The sequence below is a fragment of the Sinohyriopsis cumingii genome, chromosome 18 (assembly GCF_028554795.1).
Source record: "Sinohyriopsis cumingii isolate HCF-2022 chromosome 18, ASM2855479v2, whole genome shotgun sequence".
NCBI lineage: Eukaryota > Metazoa > Mollusca > Bivalvia > Unionida > Unionidae > Sinohyriopsis > Sinohyriopsis cumingii.
The window spans coordinates 102,665,939-102,680,953 of record NC_142978.1 but is presented as its reverse complement, the minus strand read 5'-3'; the positions used below and the strand labels follow the sequence as shown (position 1 = coordinate 102,680,953).

The 15,015-nt window shown below is 38.9% G+C and overlaps 1 protein-coding gene across 1 annotated transcript in view; it reads left to right on the top strand.

Moving 5' to 3' along the window:
- Window positions 1–218: 218 nt before the first annotated feature.
- Window positions 219–15,015, top strand: part of LOC149777613 (sodium/calcium exchanger regulatory protein 1-like) — a 44,096-nt gene continuing 29,299 nt past the window's right edge. The window contains exon 1 of the mRNA XM_089942268.1: window positions 219–505. Within this exon, the coding sequence (XP_089798394.1) occupies window positions 436–505 (70 nt within the window). The 5' untranslated portion in view covers window positions 219–435. The remainder of the gene's footprint in view (window positions 506–15,015) is intronic.

Here is a 15,015-nt window from a genome sequence, read left to right as displayed (position 1 = left end):
GGGTGAGAGCAGTGTAGGCTAAATATTACCTATGACATTCAAACTAACTCTTCTGGGTGTCATATCGTTCAAAACAACAAATGCCATCCATGTTTTAAATTGTAGTGGTTGGTGAATCAGCAAGCCCTAATACAAACAAAATCGAGCAAATGATATAACTTCCCGTGGCAATTGTAAACAAACGAGCTGCAGGACCAGCGGCTGGCATAATTGAAATTTTAATCGGCAGCTAAGTCGTACTTTTTTTTTTTTTACGCCGGCTGTATCTCTCTATACCATTAAGGATATCTAATTTATGTTTCATTACCTTACTCTACGCACTTGCGTGTAGCCATAACGTTTTAGCGACCATCTCACTCTTGCAAAGGAATCAGTTCTTCACCAAATTTCTGTGCCGACTTCCAGGAAATATTTTGCAGGAGATCTACATTTAATATGGCAGACATCTGCGGAAAATGGGAGCTTACCACCTGTGATCAGTTTGATGAATACATGGCTGCAATAGGTAAGCCTCAGTTATTAATTGCACATGTAGCTACGTATAGTATTATTAGTAATTGAACTGGCTTGTTGCAATGAACGTCATAGTCTTAACACAAATTCGTATGAATATTAGCGTCATTATGAGTATTAATAATGTTAGTAGTAAAGTAAAAGTACCACGTTTGTTTATTGATAAAACTATCGGTGTCGTGTCTATAAAGATCCATTGGATATAAAGATGTATTTGTTATAGCGAGAGATTTTCATTTCTGTGTGTCTGCCATGCTCCATTAAATTCAACCTCCATTATTCTCAGATCATAACAAAGCAACAAATATACATAAAAATGTATTATCGTCATTATCATCATCGTTGTCGTCGTTGAAGTAGTTGCACGTATGTTGCCATTTTTTGTCATCTTTAATGTCGTCGTCTCGCGCATGTTGTATATCTTCTTACCATTTTTGTTGTTGCTGTTGCTTTCACGGCTGGCAGAAAACCTGTTCCTCTCCAGGACTCCATCGAATGAAAAGCAAAACTTTAATACTTAGTGAAACCATATAAATAAACACGGACAGTGAAGGATTACTTACAATGTACGTCAGCATATGCAAGTATTACATTCATAAATGAAGAAGGTCTGCCTGAAATATCAGTTTCCAATTACAACATGTACTTATTTACAACATGACACGTGGACAGGTGTTGGTGTTGCATATGTATGTATGTATGTATGTATGTATGTATGTATGTGCGTGTGCGTGCGTGCGTGCGTGTGTATATATGTATGTACGCACACAAACACATATGTATATATATATATATATATATATATATATATATATATATTGAGAGAGAGAGAAAGTGTGAGACAGAGAGAGGATCTCAAATGGGTATCCATTTAATATTGAATTTATGAAACTCATTAATAAAGTATCCAGCTTTTGCTCATACATTTTTGATAACTATAAACCAAAAAATAAGCGTCAATCCAAATAAAAAGAACATTTTACAAAAGACATAACATTTGTCAAAATGAAATGTCCAATGCGTGTGATGTCACATTATTTGATACGGTGCACAGTACAGGTCTGAGTTGGCCTACACAACACAGTGACAGTGTTTGAAATTTCACATCATAACTAAACATTACATTGGTGCGATATTTTTGTCAAAAGAAGGTTACTGGATGCAGAAATACACATATGTACTGAAATGTATTTGTGACCGGATGTTTGCAGTATTTGATCTGGAACATTAGATGGTACAGAAAACATAAACGAATCTCATTTTGAGTCGGACTTGTATCACATATTTATCGCGTAAAGACGCTGTGTCTACATTATCATGTGAACAAAGATGAATTTATTTACTTCAGTAAGTTCACATTTAAACCAAGTTCATATCCAGGGTGGTTTCCATTCTGCAGATATTGCTGTAGATATATCGCTCATCCATTCCCACCCCAACCCTCGTTTTCATCTAAGCCATACCGGTAGTTATATTTGTTGTTATTGTTTTTATCTTGGGGTTCTTGCCATTACTCATAATATGATATGTTATAAATGACATAACAAAACCCTGTGGAGACAAGTTGGCAATATTAAAATAGACGAGACAGTTTATTCCCTATTCCCTTTCGCGAGAAGAATGAAAAAGTGGCGGCCAAAAATGTTCAATGTTCAATCAAAACAAAAAATTCCAGAAGACGGGGTTAGAAAGGTTTTTCCACGATCGCAGCCAATCAATATAAAGAATACTGCACAATAGTTTCATCGGCTCTTTTGGACCAATCAGATACACATAAAATGATATGTTCAAATGTATAATATCAAAATTATGAAACTGCACACACTGTAGGCAAAGTGTACAGACTATGTCATAAATAAATAAATAAATACAAACATCGTAGCGATATGACTGCAAAATTGTTAAAGGTACGTTAAAAATCCAAAGCACACACACACACACACACGCGCGCGCGCGCGTGCGTCTGTGTATCCCCTTAAGGTACTTCATTTGAAACTGTCTCAACCTAATTCTGAATATCTATTTTATAAATGCCATTTTGTATTCATGTTTTCGTATTTCGCATGTAGTTCACACACTGGAAAACTGCACTTATAACTGAATGGCGGCTTTCAAAACATCTGCCCTCATCGAATATTTGATGATTATGCCAAAAAATCCCTTGGCGCTAAATGAGGGTTGTATAGCGGATGTGGCAAAGTTTGAATGTTTGGCTTCTTCGGGAAATCTGTCACAATGGCAGATTTATGCGCCGGTGCGTTGTGATGGAATAGATGGACACCTCGTATCCACAGCAGTCGCTTTTGTTTCACCGGTCGCAGTCAACGGACTTCCAGAATATGTCATCTTCCATAGGTTCGCGACCACCTTAAAATAAAGAAATCACCTCAAATGGATGATATGACAGAGAATTACATCTTTAAACTTTATCAAAGTCTACCTTGATTTCAGTCAGAGGGTACTCTACGAGCGACCGAAGTTTACACCATGCATGTTGCTCAGTAACAGAATCATATGCACATATCTACACGTTAGCGGCGTTCTGTACGTGCAGCTGTATGCATTGTATCTGATATCATTACGACTATCGGTTCGCATTAAATGCATTGACAGGTTCAAAGAGCCACACAAGTTCAAACACAATATTAAGAACTATTCCTCCATGTGCAAAACTCATTTCACTTGTTAAGACTATATTGTCACAATCTGAGTAACAGAAAGAAGCAAAATCAAACAAGTTTTTTAAAACATAACAAAGAATTTAATTATTGCGAGGAACTGACAGTATTATAATGTGATTCTTGAATCATCCTAATAACATGTTATCAAAGTCCTAAATAAATGAAAAATTCTGCATATATTTCAAAATCGGAAATAGACTAGTCCGCCCAGAATGGTTACGTTGTCAAGATTGCGTCTTCCAGAACTCCTTCGAATAATCCACAATAGTTACATAATGGCCTAATAATGAGCACTTTCTATTTCTAATTAACAGTCCAAGAAACGATTTTTTCTCTCTCGAATAATACATAAGTACAACATAAAACACGTCTGTAAACTTACAACCGGAATACAAGAAATGAAAATGACTCCAAAATTGGAATCAATCTGTTTGCTCAGTTATTTCCTTTCATACACCTAATATTACACTGCTCATTTTGTGTCTAACTTGCCTATTCTTGTGACCTAAACCAACCAACGGAAAGTTATTGAATTCTTCTAGAAACGTCGAAACCTCATCAGCCAATTAAGTAATTATATTGTTTGGTGATCAGTGTGTGGTCACTGTGAAATTGTATAAACAATTTCATATTAAGTATCGAGTGGGAGATGGGGGAACTACTTGTCCGCTGAAGGAGTAGTAGACAAGGTAAATGTCCAATAAATATACTGTTTTTGTTTTGATTTAAATGCATTTCATTTTCCAGTATGACAGTATAAGAGATATTTTGGAACTGGATTGGACTTATTACATCGATGTAATTTCCTTAGAAGTACAAATAAAATATGAGCCTTTAATGATAAGATTACCGTCATTACTCGCCTAGAGGTCCAGTCCAACTGCAAGCAGCATAGATCCTGATCTGCCGTAGCATAATGGAACTGTAGATCAGGGTTTATGTTGTTGTTCTACCGATTACTCCTAGCAAACTGCAGATACCAATATATGCCGGTGCATTATGCCGATCTGGGTCTGTACAGTTTGCAGTTGAACTCATCTTATGAGCGAGTATATACAGTATACAATGGAGTGGTTTGATGAGGATTTCAAATGGGTGATGATTTGTTTTTGAATTTATGAATCAAGTTGAATAATGTCCTTCTTTTTCCGGCCGTGTCGGGCAAAACTTTCACATTATTTAACGTTTTTCTTAAATTTAATATTAAATCATTACCTACTTGAGATTCTTTTAATCACATATTTTTATTTTTATTTTAATGAAAATCGTAGAGAGAAAGAAGGGCGAATAATTTCGTTCAATATGACTTAGGCGATGCACTTTTAATTTGTTGTGCGAGAAAAAAGGCCCAGTTTTACAAACATTAACATTTAAAAGCCGAGTATTATTTAGAATTATAACTCAAAGAAGAAATTTCCGTCTGAATAAATACAACATTGAAAACAGACGTCATTTTTCAACACAGAATGTCCAGTGCATGTGATGTCACTATTTTTCAACACAGAATATCCAATACGTGTGATGTCATTATTTTTCAACACAGAATGTCCAATGCGTGTGATGTCATTATTTTTCAACACAGAATGTCCAATGCGTGTGATGTCATTATGTTTCAACACACAATGTCCAATACTTGTGATGTCATTATTTTTCAACACAGAATGTCCAATACGTGTGATGTCATTATTTTTCAACACAGAATGTCCAATGCGTGTGATGTCATTATTTTTCAACACAGAATGTCCAATACGTGTGATGTCATTATGTTTCAACACACAATGTCCAATGTAACCGTGTAATCGGCTAGGACTCCGGTCTCTTGCTAAATAAAGTATAAATAACATTCAATCTCTAAAAACATTAATAAATAAATAACTTAAAGAGGCAATATCTAAAAACTTATAAATAACATAACGTAGGAAGCACACCCTAAACACCTCGACTAGTAATACCATAATAACCTTGAAAATCTCTCTTCATACATGATTTCTACTAAGAACCTCTATAAACAGCATAGAACATTCCCCCTTTTTTTTAAGAACATTTTGAAGAAGAAGAAAAGAAATCGAAAATAAAATCGCAAGAAACACCAGGCAAATGCAACAAGAAACCAGCGATGTAAAGCAAGCAGGACCGTTCCCGAGCTCTCCTTCCCACTAATGACAGCCAACCATTCAACTGTATGGGACCTTTATGGACCCACAGATTGAGGTCAAACTATCAGGGTTCCTTGAATCAATAAAAGCCTGGGGGAGGTGGCAACATTCCCTTTCCCAGGAACAACTAGCAGGCTGCGGTGCAGTCAGAAAAAAGTGGCACATGCACAGTTGTGCGCACGCCTCTATAATTAAACTCAACAACAACAAATGTCCAATGCGTGTGATATCATTATGTTTCAACACAGAATGTCCAATGCGTGTCATGTCATTATGTTTCAACACAGAATGTCCAGTGCGTGTGGTGTCATTATTTTTCAAGACAGAATGTCCAATGCGTGTCATGTCATTATGTTTCAACACAGAATGTCCAGTGCGTGTGGTGTCATTTTGTTTCAACACAAAATTTCCAATGCGTGTGATGTCATTATTTTTCAACACAGAATCTCCAGTGTTATTATGTTTGAAACATTACAGATTAAGGTAGTCAATCTGATTAAAAGCAGTTCTCCGCTGTCGTCCGTGAATATCTGACGACGACCGGTTATGGGTCATATCCTGGTGACCCATGAATCAACCAATGGAAATGCAGCTTCCTAAAATCTGAAAGTGAATAAAATCGTTCGGTACTTATTCATGCTCTTCATCCACACTGCTCAGTCTCCAAACGCGAAGATATAAGACTTTATCTGAATGGCTGATACAATTAGCGATTATGGTAAGAACATGGGTTGCCTAAATATGACTCTTAAGCGGTCACTGTCAGTGGAGATCTGATCTTATTTAGATTGGTTTATAGTACAAGTCATAAATGTCATAAATGCGCATTTACTCATTTTAAAATAAATACAAATTGTTGTTTTGAAATTTAATACTAATTGTATTTAACCGAGATGGCAGATCTGGGTCTGTGCAGTTTGCAATTGGACTTGTCTTATAAGCAAGTACACACGGCAGTTAAGTTATTGAGCAATGGAAAGATTTTAATGTTATCTGAGGAATATAACCCTTGCGCTCGTCTTCTTTTGACAATATGAAACTGGGCATAAGCAGCTGGTGGTATATAAATTATTCAAACTTGTATAGTTATCATACTAAATGATTTGGTTTTGTGGAGTTTGGCGCCGTTGTTCAGCACACGATAGGCTGGCTACACATGGCGGCCAGTACATTTAGTTGATTAGGAATCCGGGAATATCTCAGGAAGAAACGCCGACCTACTGGCAATCTTTCTTACATACCCATGTTAGCCCAGCTCGGATTCGGACACATATAGGTGCAATGTTAGTGATCTGTAATGTCGAGTGTCTCAAACCACTCGGTCACCCGTGGTTCACGTACCAATCCCATACCAATGAACTCGTGTGTAAGCTACTCTATTTTCCATCTTCTACGTGTACAGATTTTGTTTTTCAGATTTTTCTATTAGTGCGATTCATTTTAAACATGTCATTCATTTTGGGAAGCAAATCAAATTACAAGCATAACGGAAAGTCTAGACCTTGTGTATTTTTGATAATTCCTGCTCTATTATACTCCTTTGTAATGAATTAACGCAATGTTTATAATATGTCAGTTGCTTCATTTAAACACCCATAAACCCCCATTAGCTTTGTAAGCCAAAGCCAAATCATAAGACAGGTACAGTGATCAACAATAATAACGTTACGATGTTTGCATCATATAACAAGAGGCGTATCTCAATTTTCCGAAGTTTTCAGTAAAAATGTTTTCCAGAGCCCTAGTAAACTAATTGGATATTGACCTAGCGACAATTACATTTCTGTAAATCCTTTTTGTTGATGTGATGTGATATTTGTACTTATTATACTTACCAGTGGAGTATGATGGTAGACATGTGTGTGTGTGTGTGTGTGTGTAAAGACTGGTGTGCGAAAGTGTTTAATATCAGGAAAATAATTTTGCTGATATAAACATCTGCTTTAAGTTTATATTTCTAATCTGTAAAAAATAGTGTCAAATATGAATTTAACTTTACAATATTGTATTGAATTTCTTTAATATCAAATACACTGGGCCTAGAAATAAACGAGCGCAGCTACAAGCGTGTTTACTGATGTAAGCAACAATTTTGTGAGAAGTCATGGAAATGTTTTGCATAGTGTCGCGTTCTACACCAGTGCAAAAGAAACATTTTTGTTTTTCGTAGAATCTTAATTTCTTCGATGAATGTTGAACATCTATTTAAAGTCAGAAAGTATTAAGGAAAATTTAATTTTCTTTGCTTTCTTTAATTTGATTTGGTTCCTTTTTGTTCTGAAATGCGTATTCTTGTCTGAATAACAATGTGCTGTAAATCATTAATAAAGCCAGGAAGAAGAAAACTTTAAATGGCCTTTTTCCAGGTTAACCACTATGTAGAAGATATGCGTTACCAACAGAGCTCGCTTGCTGTACTAGTCAAATAAATCAGCCCCCCCCCCCCCTCCGAGTTCATATTGTTGAATTATTTGTGTGTCTAATGTACTATGTGCATAAAATCGACGCAATATTTGCAGACAGGTATGTCAACATCATTTCAGCGTGCATTTTAAACGCTTACCGGTATTTTTTACGTAAGGGGCCCCGAGTGGCCGATTGGTCTAAAGCGCTAAGTGGAAACAACACAAAATTAAGTCCTTTTGAGATTCTGAATTTCGTTGCTACATTCAGTTGTTGTTACCAAATACCGGTAAAAGTTTAAACAGTGCTGCGCGGGTGTGTCCGGACAGTTTTTATGCAGCATTGCACGTTTTAATTGACAGGTGACGGCAGACCTACAAACAGTCCATCAGTATCAAGACATAGTTAAGGGTGGGTGGGAGGTCGATTTAACGAACTATTGAGATGCATGTTTGATGCAAAATTGAAATTATGACAAACTCAGACATTCAACACTTCTCTTTGTTATGAAAAAAGAGACATAATTATATTTGAAAATATCCTATTTGATGCTTCGACGATATGCATACAAATGAAGAAGCAGTATCTTGAACGGAACATTGGCCATGAAGTTACAAATAAAGATTGGCCATGAAGTTACAAATAAAGATTGGCCATGAAGTTACAAATAAAGATTGGCCATGAAGTTACAAATAAAGATTGGCCATGAAGTTACAAATAAAGATTGGCCATGAAGTTACAAATAAAGATTGGCCATGAAGTTATAAATAAACATTGGCCATGAAGTTACAAATAAATATTGGACATGAAGTTACAAATAAACATTGGCCATGAAGTTACAAATAAACATTGGCCATGAAGTTACAAATAAACATTGGCCATGAAGTTACAAATAAAGATTGGCCATGAAGTTACAAATAAAGATTGGCCATGAAGTTATAAATAAACAGTGGCCATGAAGTTACAAATAAAGATTGCCCATGAAGTTATAAATAAACATTGCCCATGAAGTTATAAATAAACATTGGCCATGAAGTTATAAATAAAGATTGGCCATGAAGTTACAAATAGAGATTGACCATGAAGTTATAAATAAAGATTGGCCATGAAGTTATAAATAAACATTGGCCATGAAGTTACAAATAAAGACTGACTATGAAGTTATAAATAAAGACTGACCATGAAATTACAAATAAAGATTGGCCATAAAGTTGTAAGTAAAGATTAGCAATAAAGTTATACGTAGTGAATATGGATGATTTGGCGTCAATTAGACTTCTATGTTAAGTGGGGGGAGGCGTGCTCCCTGGCCACAAGGGGAATTTTACATAGGGAATATTGGACTTGTATAGCGACAGAAATTATTGGACCTGTATAGCGACAAGGGAAATGGAACAGGGGTGACGCCATGGTACTGGACATTGGAAACAATGTTGCAAGTGGCTGAACTCAATCGAGCAAAATTGATACAGCGGGAAAGAAAGCGGAAGCTTTATCGCTTAGCGGAGCGGGACATATAACTATATATAACGATTGGCGGTGTTGGACATATGACTTTATATAAAGCTTGGCGGGGCGGGACATATCACTTTATATTAACGCTTGGTGGTGTTCGACATCTAACATTATATAACGCTTGGCCGGGCGGGACATATAACTTTATATAACGCCTGGTGGTGCGGGACATATGACTTTTTAAACACAGACAAATAAACAAATACACAATCACAAACATGGGCTAATAAAATAATGTTTAGGCAAGAGAGAAAATCTTTTCGAGGCAATGGAGTGGCCCTGAAAAGGACCGTTTAACTTTCTTATACTTTCTTTCCTCCTTTCTTCCTCTCCACCTTTTCAACGCACCTTGAAGGAATGCATGTGGAAATATTTTACGCATCAACACACTCTGAAGTACATCGACGTCTTACCGCTCCTGATCAAAGATAATCCTACCATCGGAGCATCGGATATGCTCCCCAAGAAGTGACTCCCGACAACGAAGTGACCATCTTTAAGTAACTGTTTGGTACGTCCCCAACTATGGCTGTCCCAAAGAAAAGTAAAGGGTTGACACCAGAAGATTGGGTGCGCATTGGCAAAACCAAACGCACTTTCGACACAGGTTACTTACCCACATGGACCACCAATTTGTTTCGTGTCACTGGACTAGTGCATGGCCGTGAAGACATGAACGGGGAAGTTTTTAAAGGAACTTTTTACTTGCCTGAGTTACAACGTGTGACCAATTTTAAGTCGAAGTGTACGAGACCGAAAGCATTCTCGATTGAAGAAAACAAAAAGTGGAAAAACGTCAGGTCAGAAAAGTCAAAGTACTTTGGAAAGGATAGCCGCCGCATTTCGACTCCTTGATCGACGCTTCGCAAGTCATCAACTATAAAAAGAAGCTACCATCATGCCCTTCAGCACAGCCTCAACCACAACAATAACCACTCCTTCACTCAGTTCTTCTCTGCAAGATCTACAAAAACAACCCTTGTGGGTGTGGTGTGGAAAACGTGTGCCTAAAACGCAAATTTTCTTTTTCTCCCAATTCTTTGTGGTGTTTTGTGTCATCGGTGCAGCCATTGCAAATATGAGTTTGCAACAAGGAGACAAACAATTGTGGATCATTTTACTGAGTAGTTGCATCGGTTACATTCTCCCCAATTCTTCTCTGAAATACTCTAATGGTAACAAAGGGAGTCTTGCGGCCAATACCAGCCACCCTCCCATGAGTCATCACCAAAACAACAATCACAATGATCCTCTCTTAGACACCCCTCTGGGTCCAGTGACTCCTCGGACAGCAGAATTCTAGAATTATGAATAACAGATTTTACTTAAAGTTACCCAGTGACAGATCCACGAATATGTTTTCCCACAATACTTTGTGCTGTTTCACGGCCAATTTACCTCAGGCCATCCAAGTGAAGCATGAGGCCCATTGGGAAGTGGCTTTGTTGGAAATGATTCACCCTACACAAATAAAAACCATCACTGCAAATCAAGACACGGTTGAGGTCGAAGGTCTAAACGACCAAGTGCAACAATACTTGAATGAAAACGAAACTGTTGATGCCTACGTAAAACGACAAGTGTCTCCCGATACTCCACGGCAGATCTGTTGAAACTTACTGAAGGCTATTAGTTTAACGGTCAACATCTGGTGGACACGATAGTTGCCCAATTCAATGCGCTCTTTGGTAAAGACTTGGTCATCGTCAAGTACCATAAAGTGACTCGACAGCGAGGACATAGATTAGGAGATATGCTGAAATTGGTGGCTCATGTTTTGAAACCGATGGTGACACAATGATTGAACGCTTTGAAAGATGCCGCATTGACGCGTGGAAAAGAATTTCTCCAAACTGTCATCATCGAAAAATAGAATCCCAAAAGAAACCTTCTTGAGAGCAGAAAAAAATATCTTGCTTCAAACAGGCAAAGAGATTATGGGCCCACGAGAAACGTTGACAAATGCCAGGAAGCTGCCCGGTCATCCATTCCTGCTTCCCTGACTCCACAGCAAGGTCAAGATAGAAAGAGACGACGAAGACACCACTTCAGTGGACTTCACACCCCTAGAACTAGAAAGACCAATAAAAGAGGACTGGTCCGAGAATTATACGTCTTTGATTATTAAATCTAAGAGAGAAATCAATGATGCACCGAGAGTCTTGCGAATGTTCGAAGTCGGAACTATATTTGTTTGCCATGCCACCCACTAATATGAAGATGCATGAACTTCAATGGGTATAATTTCATCCTATCTCCTCTTCGACAACCTCAGCCCGCATCGACTTTGAAATGAAAGGGCAGCGCGAAGATTTTATCAATCTGAATGCCAGTTACTTGTACCAGAAAGTCAAAGTGATCAAAACGGACGACACCGCTCCGGGAGCCGATGCTAGAGTAGCCCGGGTCAACAATTTCATGCATTCCATGTTCAGTTAAGTGGATTTGTACGTTAATGACAAACTCGTCATCAGCAGCATGGCTGCTTACCATTACCGTGCGTACCTGGAAAATCCCCTGACGTGCAGAACAGAGCCCAAGAACACTCATATGGATGCTTGAGTGGCATGGAAACCTGACACAGCAGGCGTATACAAGTTTAACGACACTGTCCTAACAGCAGATGACGATCCTCAAAAATATGAGCCGTCGAAAGAAAATCCTGCAAGGACTCAGTTTAGAACTGGATCGTTTGCATTTGGACATGTGTTTGCAAGAAATATATTAACTGAACGCAGTGGATATCCATCTGAGACTGAGTCTCAACAATACTGTTTTCCATTTGATGGCTAATTTCAACGAGTATAAAACATTCATCGAAGAAGCCAGACACTACGTTCGACGTGTGGAAGTGTTACCTAAAGTGAGAAGCTACATCAGCCACACTTTGAGCCGAACGAATGTCAAGTATCCGATACGACGAGTGGAAGAGAAAACTTTCACCATTGCCGCTTGACTCCGATCCTAGATCGAAGATTGTCTGTTCGCGATGGCTTGACCTTGTGTATCAAGCCCTTCGAACCTAACTTTGCCCAGAAGAATTAGTCGCGATCGTATTTTTCCTGGTCCCTGCACGAATTCGCGGGACAGTTAGGGACCAACACCAGCTCCGGCAAGCACATCGTACTACGATTGTGCAGGAGGCTACAGTTTGTGAGCCTTTGACTTCACCCAAACCAAGGCTCAACAATACTGTTTTCCATTTGATGGCTAATTTCAACGAGTACAAAACATTCATCGAAGAAGCCAGACACTACGTTCGACGTGTGGAAGTGTTACCTAAAGTGAGAAGCTACATCAGCCACACTTTGAGCCGAACGAATGTCAAGTATCCGATACGACGAGTGGAAGAGAAAACTTTCACCATTGCCGCTTGACTCCGATCCTAGATCGAAGATTGTCTGTTCGCGATGGCTTGACCTTGTGTATCAAGCCCTTCGAACCTAACTTTGCCCAGAAGAATTAGTCGCGATCGTATTTTTCCTGGTCCCTGCACGAATTCGCGGGACAGTTAGGGACCAACACCAGCTCCGGCAAGCACATCGTACTACGATTGTGCAGGAGGCTACAGTTTGTGAGCCTTTGACTTCACCCAAACCAAGGCAGCGACGAGGGACATTTCCACCCTATAACATCCGGTTAACTGCGTGTAGAACTTCAGTTTGCAAAAGTTCTAACCGAGACGGTGAACGTCATCTTGTATGCCGAATTCGACAACACTCTAGAAATGGACAGTTTCAGAAAAGTCTAGAATAGACTATTAGAAACGATGGAAGACTGTTATCCCTCTTTGAATGGTGGAGAATCTTTGGAAATGGATGGGAGGATATCGCGGAAGCAGAACCACCTACCGAGAAAACAAAGACGAAGAAGGGATGGTTATGTCCACATGGCCAGAGCAAGAACAACGTTTACTCCCTTGTTTCGCCAAACACCTGGCAGAACCCATTAGAGGGTTGACCAACAAAGATTGCTATGGGTGTATAAACGATCATCCGAGTCAAATTCAACACGATGAATTGGACGAGTATCTGGAGGACGCTTGGGGTCTCATCTCAGAAGTAGCAGTATTGCATCAGTGGTATAAAGACTTGAGTGATCATTACTCACCTCCATTGACTGCTCTAAAGATTCGTCGCATATAATCTCTCGTGGCTCAGAGTACGGAGATGAAGCAAAGAAACGTTTACTTGACAGAGATTTTCAAGCAAAACGTCAGGATTGAATTGATGATTTATCATTACCTGTGAAAGAAGAAAAAATGGATACCTGGGAACATTATTACCTTTCGCACAACAGTTTGTACACCGCTTCCTGGAATCCTGTCATATGCGCCAAAGATGAATTGCCTCATCGCCAACCTAAAGACCATCACGCTTATGTCATCAACACGGGCGACAGTCATCTCCCAGAAACCCACTGGGTAGATGTCTACTTTCCCCTCGATGCTTGTGCAGAGTATTTTGATTCGGATGGATTGCCATGTTTGGAAGAAGCCATCATCAACTTTATGAGAAGAAATGCCCAGAGAACTCGCTTAAATAATGTGAAATTGCAAGGCACAGATGATATGGTGTGTGGACAATATTGTGTGTATTTTCTTCATCAACGCAGTCTTGGATATCCCTTAGAACTTTTAGTGACTTATTTTGATCCTGACTCTTCTAGGCTTTTAGGCAGGATGAAAAAGTAGATCCATGGTTTTGTGACCGTTATGGATATCCCTTGTCTTTAGCTAGGAAATTTAGTGTACATATGGCCCAACGACCTCCAATAGTGGAAGTAGAATTTGACTTCCCAATGTTTTCAACCGTATCAAACATGTTTTGTTTGAAGAAAAAAATATATTGTTGTTAAATCGTGTATTGAATGAAAATGTTATGTTTGGAAAGTGTGTTGGTGGTTTGTTTTAAAAATGAACACTGTGAATATATGCTCTTTCCCTTCTCTATATCCTTCACCATAAGATAAGCTTTAATGTTCGTACCTTAAAAACCGTAGGGATGATTTATATCGCGTCCGAGCCTGAGTCATATAACGTTGTATGGTCTCCCGTCTAGCCATAATCAGAAGTGAACAGAGCAGCAAGCAACAGCGCAATCAACAATGGAGCTAGCGACGGAGATGATTGCTGCCAAGCGTTGAGCGCACTAACAGGCCTTGGTCTCTTAGCAACCTCCGGTTGGAGGTTAAGAGAACAGGCAAACAGGACAACATTGCTCTTAATATAGGACAAATAATGTGAAGTAAGGAAAAGGCCCAGGAGTCGTAGAAGTGGTAAAAAGCAGCAACAACAGAGGGAGCTACCCATGCAGACCTATTTTGTTTGCAGCCCACCGACTATGACTCAACAGGTAAACAAACACTAACAGCCGACCAAGCTGCATAGAGCAACTTCCCGAGTTAAAGGAATGGAAGTTCAATCAGGGGCCAGGCTATAGCTCTTGACTGCCCAGGAAAACCCGGTCCACGTTCCGGAAAAACACCACCACCAATAACAACAACAGGAGACTTTTGCAAGTGTAGTAGCACAAACTCCTAAACTCAAAATACCACCAAAATCAGCAAAGAATCTCGGAGTGCGGTGGAGTGTAAATAAGAAGAAGACCGCCGCGGGATCTTCAATCTGTAATCATAAAGCCATCCGTTTTAGGGCTTTTAAAATCGCCTCATTATTATAGGGATTCTATTTTGGCTTGGAATCCCAATTCGACCAAACCATCCTTTAGAAACCGTTCAAATTAAAA